This window comes from Macaca mulatta, chromosome 7, assembly GCF_049350105.2.
Source record: "Macaca mulatta isolate MMU2019108-1 chromosome 7, T2T-MMU8v2.0, whole genome shotgun sequence".
Classification (NCBI taxonomy): domain Eukaryota; kingdom Metazoa; phylum Chordata; class Mammalia; order Primates; family Cercopithecidae; genus Macaca; species Macaca mulatta.
Genome location: NC_133412.1, coordinates 132,660,579 through 132,674,244, shown reverse-complemented (window position 1 = coordinate 132,674,244; position 13,666 = coordinate 132,660,579). Strand labels below are relative to the sequence as shown.

The 13,666-nt window shown below is 40.2% G+C and overlaps 1 protein-coding gene across 1 annotated transcript in view; it reads left to right on the top strand.

The window, feature by feature from the left end:
* The window catches only part of CCDC175 (coiled-coil domain containing 175), a 62,523-nt gene that overhangs the window by 26,981 nt on the left and 21,876 nt on the right, over nucleotides 1-13,666 (top strand). The window contains exons 9-13 of the mRNA XM_015143798.3: nucleotides 727-863; nucleotides 2,572-2,682; nucleotides 4,834-4,905; nucleotides 6,748-6,883; nucleotides 7,433-7,564. Of these exons, the coding sequence (XP_014999284.3) occupies nucleotides 727-863; nucleotides 2,572-2,682; nucleotides 4,834-4,905; nucleotides 6,748-6,883; nucleotides 7,433-7,564 (588 nt within the window). The remainder of the gene's footprint in view (nucleotides 1-726; nucleotides 864-2,571; nucleotides 2,683-4,833; nucleotides 4,906-6,747; nucleotides 6,884-7,432; nucleotides 7,565-13,666) is intronic.

The following is a 13,666-nucleotide window of genomic DNA, read 5'->3' as shown; positions in this document are numbered from 1 at the left end:
CAGGAATGCAGGTATCCTTTTGGTAGAATGATTTATTTTCCTTTGGGTATATACTCAGTAATGAGATTGCTGGGTTGAATAGTAATTCTATTTTTGTTTTTTGAATCATTTTTTATTGTCTTGTGAGTTCTTCAACACTTCTACAAATATTTTTTCATGCAGCTATTTGAGTTGTCCTGAGATAGAAGGTTGTTTTGAACTATTCAGCCCATTGTTTCTGCTAAATTTGACTTTCTTACCTCGTTTGAAGCAATCTATAAGCAAAATTTCTGATCTCATGTAGGGTACTATTTTTTGTCCTCAAATAGAAATATTTCACAAGAAGCAAGCATAATATCAACTCAAAGATGTTTTGAGGAAGAGCTGAGGATGTTACTTTTTCTTTTTACATTTTCTATAGTTTATATTCTGGAAAAAGGACATACAAACATTGCAGAGCAGGCACGCACAGTTTATTCATCCCATTTTGCATTTCAATATGGATTATTACTGTATGGTTTTGCAGCAGGGTTTACTATTTTTCTGTACTTAAAAGCAAATTTATAGTAGAGGTCCCAAAGTATACAATTGCATGTTTGCTATAGAATTAAATCACTCAGCATTTATGGCATATTCACGGTGGGCTAAGCAATATACCAGGTGCTCTCCGAGTTGCCACCTGATGCAGATGGCCTCAGAGGAGCAGTGAAGCCAGTTCTCTCATTCTCCTCCTTTGTTTTTCTCTAGCTGGTTGAAACACTGCATGATGCTCGTATGGAATACAAAGACCTACGAGAGAAAATGAAAACCCTTGCCAGACAATATAAGATTGTTTTAAGTGAGGAAGAAAAAACTTTTTTGCAAAAACGAAAGATCTATGATGAGTATGTCTTTACCCACACATGTGATTCAACATGCCATCGTTATGGGGTGCTTTTCTTACTATCAAAGTGGTGGCTCTACACTTAATCTTATCCTAGTTTTAAAATCTATTGACAAAAATGAAAACGTTTGCTATCATTACTGGTTTCTGTCTCAGCAGCTCAGGCTGCCATAACAAAATACCATAGACTGGCTGGCTTAAGCAACAGAAATTGATATTCTCACAGTTCTGGAGGCTGGAAGTCTGAGTGAGGGCCGTTTTCTAGCTTACAGCCACCCAGCTGCTTTCTCTCTGTGTCTTCACAGGGTGGAGAGAGAGAACACGTTGTCTGTCTGGTGTCTTTCTTTTATAAGGTCCCACCCTCATGTCCTCATCCAAACCTAATCACTTCCCCAAAGGCCTTCACGACACTAACCCCCCACAATGTTCCTTTCTGCCATTCTAAAGCACTTTAAATTTTAATTTTTTCTGATGAAAAAAGTAATGCCTATACCTGATTTTTAAATTCAAATATATGAATGTATAACTTAGAGAGTAAAAATGACCCAACTGTCTCTATTTCTTCATCATGTTGGGGGTTAGAGTTTCAACACATAAATTCTGGAGGTGGGGGAGGTGCAATTCAGTCCACAGCAGTTTGGAAGATGAGTCACTTAGATCAAATAGTTTCTATTACAGGCAGCTTCCTATCAATATCTGGGCATTTGAACAAGACTATAAACTTCTCTGAGCCTCATTATTTTCTCCTGCAAGTTAAGACAAAAAAATAACTACTTGAAACCCCATCTCTACTAAAAATACAAAAAATTAGCTGGCATGGTGGCACGTGCTTATAATCCCAACTACTCTGGAAGCTGAGACAGGAGAATTGCTTGAACCCGGGAGGTGGAGGTTACAGTCAGCTGAGATCACACCATTGAGATCACACCATTGCACTCCGGCCTGGGCGACAAGAGCCAGACTCTGTCTCAAAACAAAACAACAACAACAACAAAAAACCTTATCAGTCCACACACTGAGAGGAGCACTTTACCTCTTATTAAATTCATTCATCCGTGGAGCTAGGCATTGCAATTCTCATTTTATAGCTGGTGAAACTGATGCTTATTCACAGGTGAAGCTAATTGTTAGCTGTTATTAAGATCACACTCTGATTAATAGGTAGAGCCAATATGCAAAATTAGTCTGACTGACTCCTTCACCTTCCACAGAAGAATATGACAGAACTGATAAGCACGTTAGGAGAGACACACCCCCTAGAGAGATGGAGCACTACACAACTGTTCTTGTTTTGTGGTTACTATTGTGGTGAATGTTCTTTCAGTGGCTTGGGAATTTTCATAAATTTTATAAAAATCCTATGTGTAGGCCGGGCGCAGCGGCTCACGCCTATAATCCAGCACTTTGGGAGGCCAACATGTACCAATTGCATAAGACCAGGAGTTTGAGACCAGCCTGGGCAACACAGGGAAACTCCATCTCCACAAAAGTACAAAAATTAGCTGGGAAAAAATTTGAAAAAAAGAAAATCCTGTGCATAAATTTAGATCTAGCTACCACCAGCAAAAATACTTTGTTTCTATTTTTTAATAATTTATTTAGTGAATAGCTCATGATCTGAACTTTCAAAACTGTTTTTGAAATTCTTATTTGTGTTTGCATGTTTGATTATGTCAGCCTTCAACAAATAACTCTGTTTTTCATGATAGAAATCAGAAACAGCTGACATATATTACTCAGAAAGAATACTTTCTGTCACAAAAGAGAGTAGACATCAAAAATATGGAAGAAGGACTCATCACACTCCAGGAACTTCAACAGTATGTTTGTTGCCTTTGAAATTTTTTATCTTTACTTTCTCTGCATTTATTTTTTAATAAATGATAGCAATAAATCTATGTTGATTTCTAACATACTACAGAAACGGAAGTTTATAACTAGCTCTCTCTGTTTCACAGTCTGGAAGTCATTCTCATGGACTTTTTCATTGAAAGGATAGACAGGTTCTGAATTCTGTGGGAGCTCCTGGGTCCCAGGAATGGACCAGTTGGGGTGCAGTGACAAGAATGTGCCTGAACATTGTCACAACACTGAGTCCCATTGATGTTCATTTCTGCATTCTAAGTCATTTTAATTTTAATCTTTTTCTGATTAAAAAATAATACCTATACATGATTTTAAAATTCAAATATAAAATGCATAACTTAGAGAGTAAAAGTTACCCTAATCTCTCCATCTCTCCACAGGCATAATCACTGTTAACAGTTTACTATATATGCTTTCAAATATGTATTTATTTGTATGTATCCAAAAATTGGATTATACTCTACTATAACCGAATTTGTTCCACTTAAAATTATACCTAGGAGGATGATAAAACAAATTAGGTAAAATGGTAACAGTTGGAGAAGTTGGTGAAGGATATATGGGATTCTTTGTACTATTTTTTGTACTTACCTGTTGAGTTTGAAACTATTTCAAAACAAAGATTTTATATATATATATACACACACACACACACATATCTTTTCTCTAACTGCATAGTATTCTATCGTATAATACACATTATACTATATTGTATTTAACCAGCACTCTACTGATGGAAATTTACTTTTGTCTGTTGCCTATATTACAAATATTTGAAGTTAGCATATCTCTCTCTACCCATATGACTTTTTTTTTATTTGTAATAAAGTCCTAAAAGTTGAAGTGCTAGATCAAAGGAGGATGCATCTTTTTCACTTTTATAATGATTGTCAAAATGACCTATGTAAATATTCTACGATTGTACACATTAAGACTGAGCATAAGGCAGCTTATAGTTCAGTTGGGCAGAGAAGCAAGACTAACACATTTGAAATAATTAATGAACCATATATGATGGTGAAAAATAAACCATGTATGACAATGAATTATAAAAAACAGTCAGGCATGAAAGTGAAATCAAGGAGTCCTTCGTTATACAGGATTTAAAATTTGAACTAGACCTTTAAAAGCAAGTCAGATTTTTCTGTGCTCATTGTATGGGGGAATAATATCACCACACAAAGGGAGACACACGATTTAAATACAGGACAATGAAGAAGCTAGCTTATAGAAGTAAGATAGGTGATGATGAAAATTCAAGCACATACCAACAGAAATCCAAACAGAGAAAGAAACATGAGACCAGGTATGTTTCTAGTTTATTTAAGAGTGTTTCCTATGCTAAGTTTTATTTCTGAATATTTCTTTCAAAAGATATAAAGCAGCATTTTCCTTATGTGGCTTTCAATTCATTTCTGTCCAAGAAGCACTTCATAGGGAAAAGGCAGGGCAGGGGATAAAAATAAAGGCTTCTGTCACCTATGTTGGAATCTTCACATTTCCATCCATCCTACCGCAAGAAAATCTTCTATCCTTAGTTACTACTTTTCCCCAGCTCAAGAAACTATATTGGCTTTCTGAATTATATATTATATCAAATCAGAGCTCAATCTAGGGTCTGGAGTTCCTCAACAATGTGTCAACCTTACTTCCTCTTGTGTCATAGGGTTATTCTCTCCTTCATGTCCTCTGTATACAGCAAGCCTACCTTATGTCATAACAGAGGCCTGACTTGCTGTTCCTTCCCTCTCTGTATTTGCAAATGATGATACCCTTTCCTTGATAAGATTGCACCTCCATTCTGACAATCCACATTCCTCCCTCTGAGAAACATTAACCTCTAGTAACACTTTGTCAATTACCTCCCTAGAAATCTCTTCTCTATCCTTGGCTATTCACCACAACTGTTGCAGAATCAGTTTGCACTAACACAGAATTGCAGTTGTCTATCAATCTGCCACTGAAATGTTTAGTTGTTTCACAAGGCTTATTTTGTCTCCCTATTAGACTATAGCCTTACTGAGCATACAAATTATACATAAAGAGTCTATTGTATATTCTAACAGTTCCCACAAATGCAAAATCCAATATGTTTTTCTTTTTAGAGCAACAAAAACAGTATATCAGCAACAAATCAAAATCCTGAGTGCTAACCTGGAAAGAGAAAGTCAGAGATGGTAAAAAAAAAAAAAAAAAAGGTTTATTTGTGTTTTGTGTTATCAGCAGTATATGTTATCTTAATGCACTGTGCAAAATACTTGTTGTTACTAGAACCCAAGGGAATGATTTTCCTAAATTATGTGTAAATTATCTCAGATCTAGATGTATTGGTTAATTTGATTTTTTTTTTTTTTTTTTTGGTATTGAACAGAACCAAAGTTTTCCATTTCAATCAAGTGCAGACACCAAAGAGTAAAATTGCTAATATTTGTGCAATGCCTTTTGCTCATCCAGGCCTCTTTGTGAACCAGTAGGGAGGTGACAGGTGTGATAAGAGAGGAAGGTGGCGTGAAGGCTACCGGCTCTCCAGATGGCCTGCTTTGGTTGCTGTCCTTATTAGCTCTGTGACCAAGGCTAAGTTATTTAATAACTTATCTTTGCCCCATCCCTATAAAGTGGGGAAGGATAACAGTACCTACCTTATAAAGTAGCTGTGAATGTAAATGAGATGATACATGTAAAATGCTGTATTTAGATCAGTGCAGCTAAAAAGCTCTTGCTTTTACTTAGCTGTATTTTATTATCATTGTTGTTGTTATTGTTAGTATTATTATTATTATTTTGAGAGAGAATCTTGCTCTGTCGCCCAAGATGTAGTGCCGTGGTGCCATCTCGGCACGCTGAAACCTCTTCCTTCCAAGTTCAAGTGATTCTCATGCCTCGGCCACCAGATTAGCTGGGACTACAGGCATGCACTACCACGCCCAGCTAATTTTTTTTTTTTTTTTTTTTTGAGACGGAGTCTCACTCTGGGGCCCAGGCTGGAGTGCAGTGGAGCAATCTCGGCTCACCACAACCTCCGCTTCCCAGATTCAAGCGATTCTCCTGAGTAGCTGGGATTACAGACATGTGTCATCATGCCCGGCTAATTCTTGTATTTTTAGTAGAGACGGGGTTTCACTATGTTGGCCAGGCTGGTCTGAAACTCTTGGCCTCAAATGATCTGCCCACTTCGGCCTCCCGAAGTGCTGGGATTACAGGCATGAGCCACTGTGCCCGGCTAATGTTATTATTGAATGTGCACTTAAAGACTCTAATTGCACTTTTTTTTTTTTTTTGAAATGGAGTTTCGCTCTTGTTGCCCAGGCTGGAGTACAATGGCACAATCTCAGCTCACCGCAACCCCCGCCTCCCAATTGCAAGTGATTCTACTGCCTCAGCCTCCCAAGTAGCTAGGATTACAGGCCTGTGCCACCACATCTGCCTAATTTTTTTGTATTTTTAGTAGAGACAGGGTTTCTCCATGTTGGGCAGGCTGGTCTTGAACTCCTGACCTCAGGTGATCTGCCTGCCTCGGCCTCCCAAAGTGCTGGGATTAACAGGTGTGAGCCACCGCGCCTGGCCCTAATTGCACATTTTTACCATTCTTCAAATATGTAGCTTTTTAATGTGGTGGTGGAGAAAAATTTGAGAACCCAGAAGTCTGAAATCTATTAGTAGCACATCCGGTAATTTAGATAATTCTATTACTATTTCTGCCTGGGCCTTGTTTTCCACTTTGCCCCAAGCCTTCCTCATATCTATCCTTTACCTGAAGGAGGCAAGCTGCCAAGTGTGGTTTGTTCACTGTTCTATTGGACGTGCAGATGTAACTTCTTACTCTGAAGCAACTTGCAGAGACAGAATTGAGGAAGTTAATGTTTTGTCTTACTTTTTCATGCAATGTGTGTAGTCTGCAACACTAATAGTGCAAACAATTTTGTGTAGTCATAGTATAACTTGTTTGCTTTGAATTTCTTCATCTTTTTAGTAAACTGCTATGTCAACTTAATGGCAATTCTTTTTGCTCTAATCTGTAGTGTTATAACTCAGTGGAAAATAGCTTGCTTGAGAAAAAAGCATGCACGTTGGACAGCTCAGATAACAGCTGAGATACAAACTATTACAGAAAAAATTCAGAATGCAGAAGCTAGACGAATTGAATTACTTAACGAGGTAAGAGAACTGAAGGAACTTAGAATTAGTCCCCTACATTGCATATCAGCAATTCTCCTTCAATATTTAATTAAATCCTATCTTATTAAAAAGTATTTTCCTTTCTGCTGATTTCATGTTTAGAGTGAGTTATTTAATTTTCTTAGGAAATGTATTCATTTGCTGTATATTAACTAGAGAGAATTAGCAAATACAGTAGAATATGCTTTTGAAGCATGTAACCAGAAACTTACTTGAGGTTAGTCTTTAGGGGAATTACCTCTAAAAATATGAGCGCATGTATAATTTTTTTAAGCTTTTATATTTACCCTCTGCTCACCCACTGTCCTCTACCCTCCCCACTCCTCATGTCATATTTATAAAAATATCATTTGGTGAAGAACTTAATTTCTGGAGGAAAAAATATTACTCTCAGTGGTTGCTGAGAAATTATATGAACTGAAATCAGAAGCAGGTCTCATGCAAAGAGATATTAATTTCCTGGTTATTTGAAAATGTAAGGCTGATCACTACAAGAGAAATGACAAATTCTCATTTTTCTCTAATTAGACCAGTCTCAGAGAAAAGGAGATCAATGACTTTGTGGCACAGATTGAAAAACTTACAATAGAATTGAAAGAAGAAGAGAAAGCATTTGTTAACAAAGAAAAAATGTTAATCAAAGAGTTAAGCAAGTATCAGGTAAATTTTATTTTGCATCTAAGAATACTTTTGGATGACTACATGAGGGGGAGGGGGAATACTATTTCATGCTATTCTAATCAGTTAAATGTAAAATAAATATTCTAGTATGAAAAAGGTTACAATTTTATTTTGGATCTTTCTTCTTTTCCTGAAGAGGAAGCAGAGCAATAAGAAATATTTTTTCAGCAAAATAATAATAATAATAATCACACTTCAAATTATGTAGAACTGTTGGCAACGGCCTTGGAGACAGGTGGAGTTGTGTAGGGAGCCATTTGGAGCTGGCTTGAAAATAGCTGGGGCAAGGGAGATTAGTAAAGTCAATCTCAGACGTGCTCCTTAAAAAGAGGGTATCATGCTGCCTTGGGAACTGCCAAAAGCCAACCTGAGATAGAACAGGGCATGGATGCTGGGGGAGGTGGAGAGAAAAGGCACTGAAAGTACCCAGAAGTGCCAGGTCCACAGAAACACAATAAAAAAAATGCACCTTTTCAAGGCGATGGTATTACCCCAGAGGCAGCCATTAGCAGAGCAGCTGAGAATAGGGATGGTGGTAGAAGCCTTCCTGAGCTTAATTAGGTTTGAAAAGGAAGAAGAGGTCTTGGCTACACCAAAGAGGGGCTTTATTTGAAGGAAATAGTCTCATACCGCAGGACGAAAATAGGGAGTTCGAAAATTTCCTAGTTTAGAGTCTTATCTGATCCAAGTTGTCTTCCCCGACCCCATCCCATCCTGCCACATCCTGCAGAAACCCTCTGCAGATGTCTGGCCCAAGGATAACCAATTATTTCTATTAATAATATTAGTAACCAAAAGAAAGTAGTCACATTTTTCATACAAAAATACTAGGAGAAAAACAACTGAAAAGAGGAACAAAACTTTCCAACAAATAAGAACACTCAGAAAAAATGGTGGCATGGAACAAATAAAAACTATGATCAGGCCAGACGCAGTGGCTCATGCCGGTAATCCCAGCACTTTGGGAGGCCGAGGTAGGTGGATCACGATGTCAGGAGTTCAAGACCAGCCTGGCCAAGATAGTGAAACCCTCTCTCTACTAAAAATACAAAACAATTAGCCAGGCGTGGTGGCACACGCCTGTAATCCCAGCTACTAGGGAGGCTGAGGCAGAGAATTACTTGAACCCAGCAGGCAGAGATTGCAGTGAGCCGAGATCGCACCACTGCACTCCAGCCTGGGCGACAGAGTGAGACTCCGCCTCAAAAAGAAAGAAACAAACAAAAAACTATGATCAAACATTCTTCTATGAATTTAAAAAAATAATTTAATAGCAGTACAAAGGAAAATTATTAGTATGGAAATGTAGGAACTTAGGCAAGAGATATCAGAAGGTGATGGCCAGAAAACAGGAAGAGGTGAAACAGAAACCCCGCAACTCGGAGAACAAACAAAGGAAAGAAAGCATGACACAAATGACTACAATGTTAGAAGAAAAGGGGTGAGAGGGTAGAAGAGGCGGGGTGGAAAGCATTAGTCTAGGTGCCTGGCATTCTTCTAAATGCTGCAAAACAGGCAAAAACTCTGCCTTTATGGAGCTTACTATCTAACACGGGAGAATGAAAATAAATGAGAGAAACAAGTAGAACAAGTAGTATATTGGATGGTTATAAAAGCCATAGAGAAAAATCAGGCAGGGAAGTGGGACAGGGAGAGTGCACGTGATATGGTGTGTGTGCTGTTGTAAATAGGGGTAGTCAGAGAAGGGTCCAGCCCTGAATATGAGGAAGGGTGCCCTGCAGATGTCTGCAGGAGATGGCTCCAGGCAGAGGGCATGCTAGGCAGGAAGGGCCTGAGGCAGGACCCTCCTATCTAAGGAATCACAAGGGGGTGGGGTTGCTGAATAAGAGCTGGGAGTGCCAGGCGTGGTGGGAGTCTTCTTCAGGAAGCAGATGCTGAGATGGAATTAGGACTGATAAGGTATATTAGGGAGAAGTATCTGTGACAAGATTGGGCAGGGAAAGCTGTCAGGCCATTATGTAACCTCTGGGGAGCTCCGGAGCAAGGATTGCCTATTAGAAGAGGCTCCGGAGCAAGGATTGCCTGTTAGAAGAGGCCTGGCTTCGGCAGAAATGGCTGGATGCATCCTTGTATCACCTCCTTGCTTAGTCATTGAATGGGGACTGTCCCAAAGGAGCATGATACTGGCTAGATAGCTGAGCTTACCCTGAAGGAGCCAACTATTGGAGGTGTGAGCTAACCACATTCCTCACAATGGTGTGGCGAGTCCGCCTTCAAGGGGAGATCCAAGTGGAGCATCAGGCACACCCTTATAGGCCATCAGAAGTACTTTGTCCTTTGCTCTGTCTGGGCTAGAAAGCCATTGGAGGGTTCTGAGTGGAGGGCTGAGATAATCTGAGTTTTTCCTTTAAATAGGATCACTCTAGCTTCTATGTTGAGTAGAATTTAGGAAACAAAAGGGTGGACACAGGAAGAACAATTAGGGACCTAAAGCAATAACCCAAGTTAGAATGAAGGTGGCTTGAACCAAAATGGTAACCAAAGAGGTGTTAAGAAGCGGTCAGCATCTCAGATATGTTTGATAATTTTACCATCATACCTACTGGTAAAACAATGAGGGCAATCCCCTTTGAGTCATGAATAGGATAAGGAATAAGGATCCTATTTAACTTTTTACTCAAGTTTCTACAGTGTAATTTGGCAAGATACGTAAAATAGAAGCATAAGACTTGGCAGATGAGATGACTGGTAGATCACAGGACCCAAGAAAATCAACTGCAAAACCACTACAGACAGGTCTCCAGCCTGCGCTCGGCTTGCCAGGCTGTGTGCTCACTGCGTGCCTAATTCACACAAAGGGATAGGCCAGTGGCAGCCTGTGCACCGTTATTACATAGCAATAACCCGATTTCCCCTTGATAATCACCACCAACAACCTCAGGCACATTGTAATCCCATTTCTGCCTTTGATTCAGTGGCATGAGGAGCCCAAAATTAGGACGCAACCTCACGTAGTGGTTTACGAAACTCTTGTCGTGCCCCTGGTGGAACCATTTTTTTCCCCAGTAGTATCTCTAAATCAACAGAACCCAAAGTCACGGGGAGGAAAAGCAAAATCATTAGGTTGAATAGCAAGAAGTCCCACTACCATTTGGGTCCGTAACCCATAAATTTGAAGGAAAGCAGCCCTGAATAGTAGTTAGATTAGTCACTGGTTCATAGTATAAACGTCCCAGTGTTGGGATGTGTTGTTGACAAGGCAGTGCTGTGACTGACTTTTCCATAGGCCTGGCTCCAATCCCGGGCCCTCCATTGTAAATCTTCTATAAGAGCTTTCCACAGATTTTGCACATCATCCTGATATTGCATGGACAAGCCCAGGCCAAGGACCATTCGCTTTTCTGGGTCCTACAGCCCTGTGTCTGTCAGAATTTGATCAGAGAAGCACAGCCACCAGAAAACGGGTTTATTACAGGACTTGACCTCCTGCAACTGTGGTATCTAGTTACACAGTCTGGTGAGACTGTCAGCTTTACATCTGGTGCTGGGGCCTGAAGTCAGCAGGGCAGGTACTTGGGATGGAAAGACCAACAGGAAGTGAATGGAAGCAAAAACAAACCGGAACTCACAGGATGAGCGGGGGTGGACTGGAATCTGCATTGGTCTCTCTTTTCCAACGCTCCAACTTCAGGGAGATGGGGGATCTGGAGCAGAAACTGGAGCCTGTCATCACTGACCTCTAAAATGTGCATGTGGCTCAGGAATCAGAGACCATGAGAAAGCATATGGAAGGATCTGAAGATCATGTGAACCTGACTGGCTGCCCCACTCCAACAACCTGAGCCCACAGGCAAGCAACAACTTGCTACACTGAACCTGGTACCCTACAGTCTCTTTCAGAGCACAGAACAAGACAATGGTTCCCAGGGCAGCCCTGGGAATCTGAGCTGCGTGCAGGCAATGGGGATGAATTAATGCATGTACATACAAACTTGTATTTACAGGCTATTCTTTTTAAAAAACATAATATGGATAATACAGGATTGAGTTTCTTTTTTTTTTTTTTTTTTTTGAGACGGGGTCTCACTCTGTTGCCCAGGCTGGAGTGCAGTGGTGCGATCTTGGCTCACTGCAACCTCCACCTCCTGGGTTCAAGCGATTCTCCTGCCTCAGCCTCCGAGTAGCTGGGACTACAGGTGCATGCCACCACGCCCGGCTAATTTTTTTGTACTTTTGGTAGAGACAGGGTTTCACCATGTTAGCCAGGATAGTCTCGATCTCCTGACCTCATGATCTGCCCGCCTCGGCCTCCCAAAGTGTTTGGATTACGAGCCACCGCGCCTGGCTGGATTGAGTTTCTTAACTCAACCTGCCTAAATGTTGAAGTCTGGAGAAATGTACTCCTGCTTCTGCGTTATGATATTTTTGAATTATGGTATTTTTCTATGCATTTTAGCTTCTTTGTATTTATTCATAATGATGCTAATGGCAATTTGGGAGGAGATACATCAGCCAGCATATGAATGTATTAGTTAAGGTGCAAGAAAACTATTCTATCAAAGATATACTAAAACATGGTGAGCATAAGCAAGATGTGAAAAGGGTTAACAACCCTCTTTCCTTTTTTTATTGGGAAACTGGCCCTGGGTTAACTTCCTGGCTCCTTCCCCTAATAGCCTGATGAAGGTAGAATATCAGCTGTATTATGAAGCAACATTGCTTGTATAACAATGACTCCTGATTTGTACGCTGCATCTTGACTGGAAAAATAACCCACGGGAAACTGTGGCATTGGGCTTCCCTGGGTTTGGTGGCTGTCTTAAGTGGGTATGCCCTTTGAAACCTGGAAGGTGTGTCCAAGAGATACTAGTTCCTGTATGAACATGGGGTTTCTAAGCCAGAGAGGCTATAACCCCACCTGTGTGAGTCTCTCTCTTTTGCATCTAAATTATCACTTTAGATGAAGCCACTGGTCTGCTGTCTTTGTGCAGACACCTCCCAATAGGAAAGCATGCCTGGCACTGCCCTGCTAAAATTTAGCATTTCCTTCCAATTATGTGTGCATACGACTTGGACAAAAATGAAAACTAAAACTGAAAGTTTTTAAGAGTAAACGGGGTCAAGTGTAGCCTAATCAAATTTTGTGAGTCTGAGCATCTAGTCGAGAAAATGCTCAAAGGGGTCATTATAGCAAGAGAGATGTTTGTTTCTCTTTCCCAATCCAGGCCATTGGGAAGGGGTCCAGGGCTGGCAGGGTGGCTCTGCCATTCTCAGCATGAGCCTAACATCTGTGTGTCAAGGAGTAGCTTCCATTCTCATTCTCCTCTGGCCAGGGGAGGGAAGAAAGGACCGGGGGAGCACACAGCCGTTCCTGTTGCAGGAGCAGAGCCCAGAAGTGGCACAAATGACTTCCGTTCACAAACTCCTTGGTCACGCCCATCCGCAAGGGAAGCCTGGAAACCACACTCTAGCCAGAAGCCATGTGCTCAGCTGAAACTCAGGAGCCCTCATATTGAAGGAGAAGAGAACAAATATTAAACATCAGCTGGTGGTCTCTGCCTTAGTCACCATTTAAAATCCATTCTGATTTGCTAAGAAAGGTCTAACTATTATTCCATTTGAAACTAAACAAAACTTGAGTTTCAATAAGTAGGCAGGCATCTTCATGTTTTGCTTTGGGCACTTTTTACCCATTTATTTTAACGTTATATCCAATTACTTCTATCCTCTTCCCATTTCTCACATCCAGCATTTCTTAGAAGTGTATTCTGTTTATCTGCCTCTTTTTGGTAAAATATTACTGAAGGAAATTTTCTCAGATATGTTTTTGGGCTGTATACATGGTAGTGTTCATAGAGATATAGCAGAAGAGGTTAAAGCAGAAGGGATCTTTAGAGAACCAATTGAATCTAATCTCCTTACTCTGTGGATTGTCAGAGTGTCAGTGAGTCAGGGAGCAAATATTTATTAAAAGATTAGTATATGCCATATATCTTTCTATGTACCTCAGGATAGGAGACCAAGACAGATGAAACTCTTTCCCTCAAAAAACTTACATTCTACTTTAAATTGTTGTGTGAATTATCCAAAATTATATTTCTCAATTGGTTTTATTTTCTT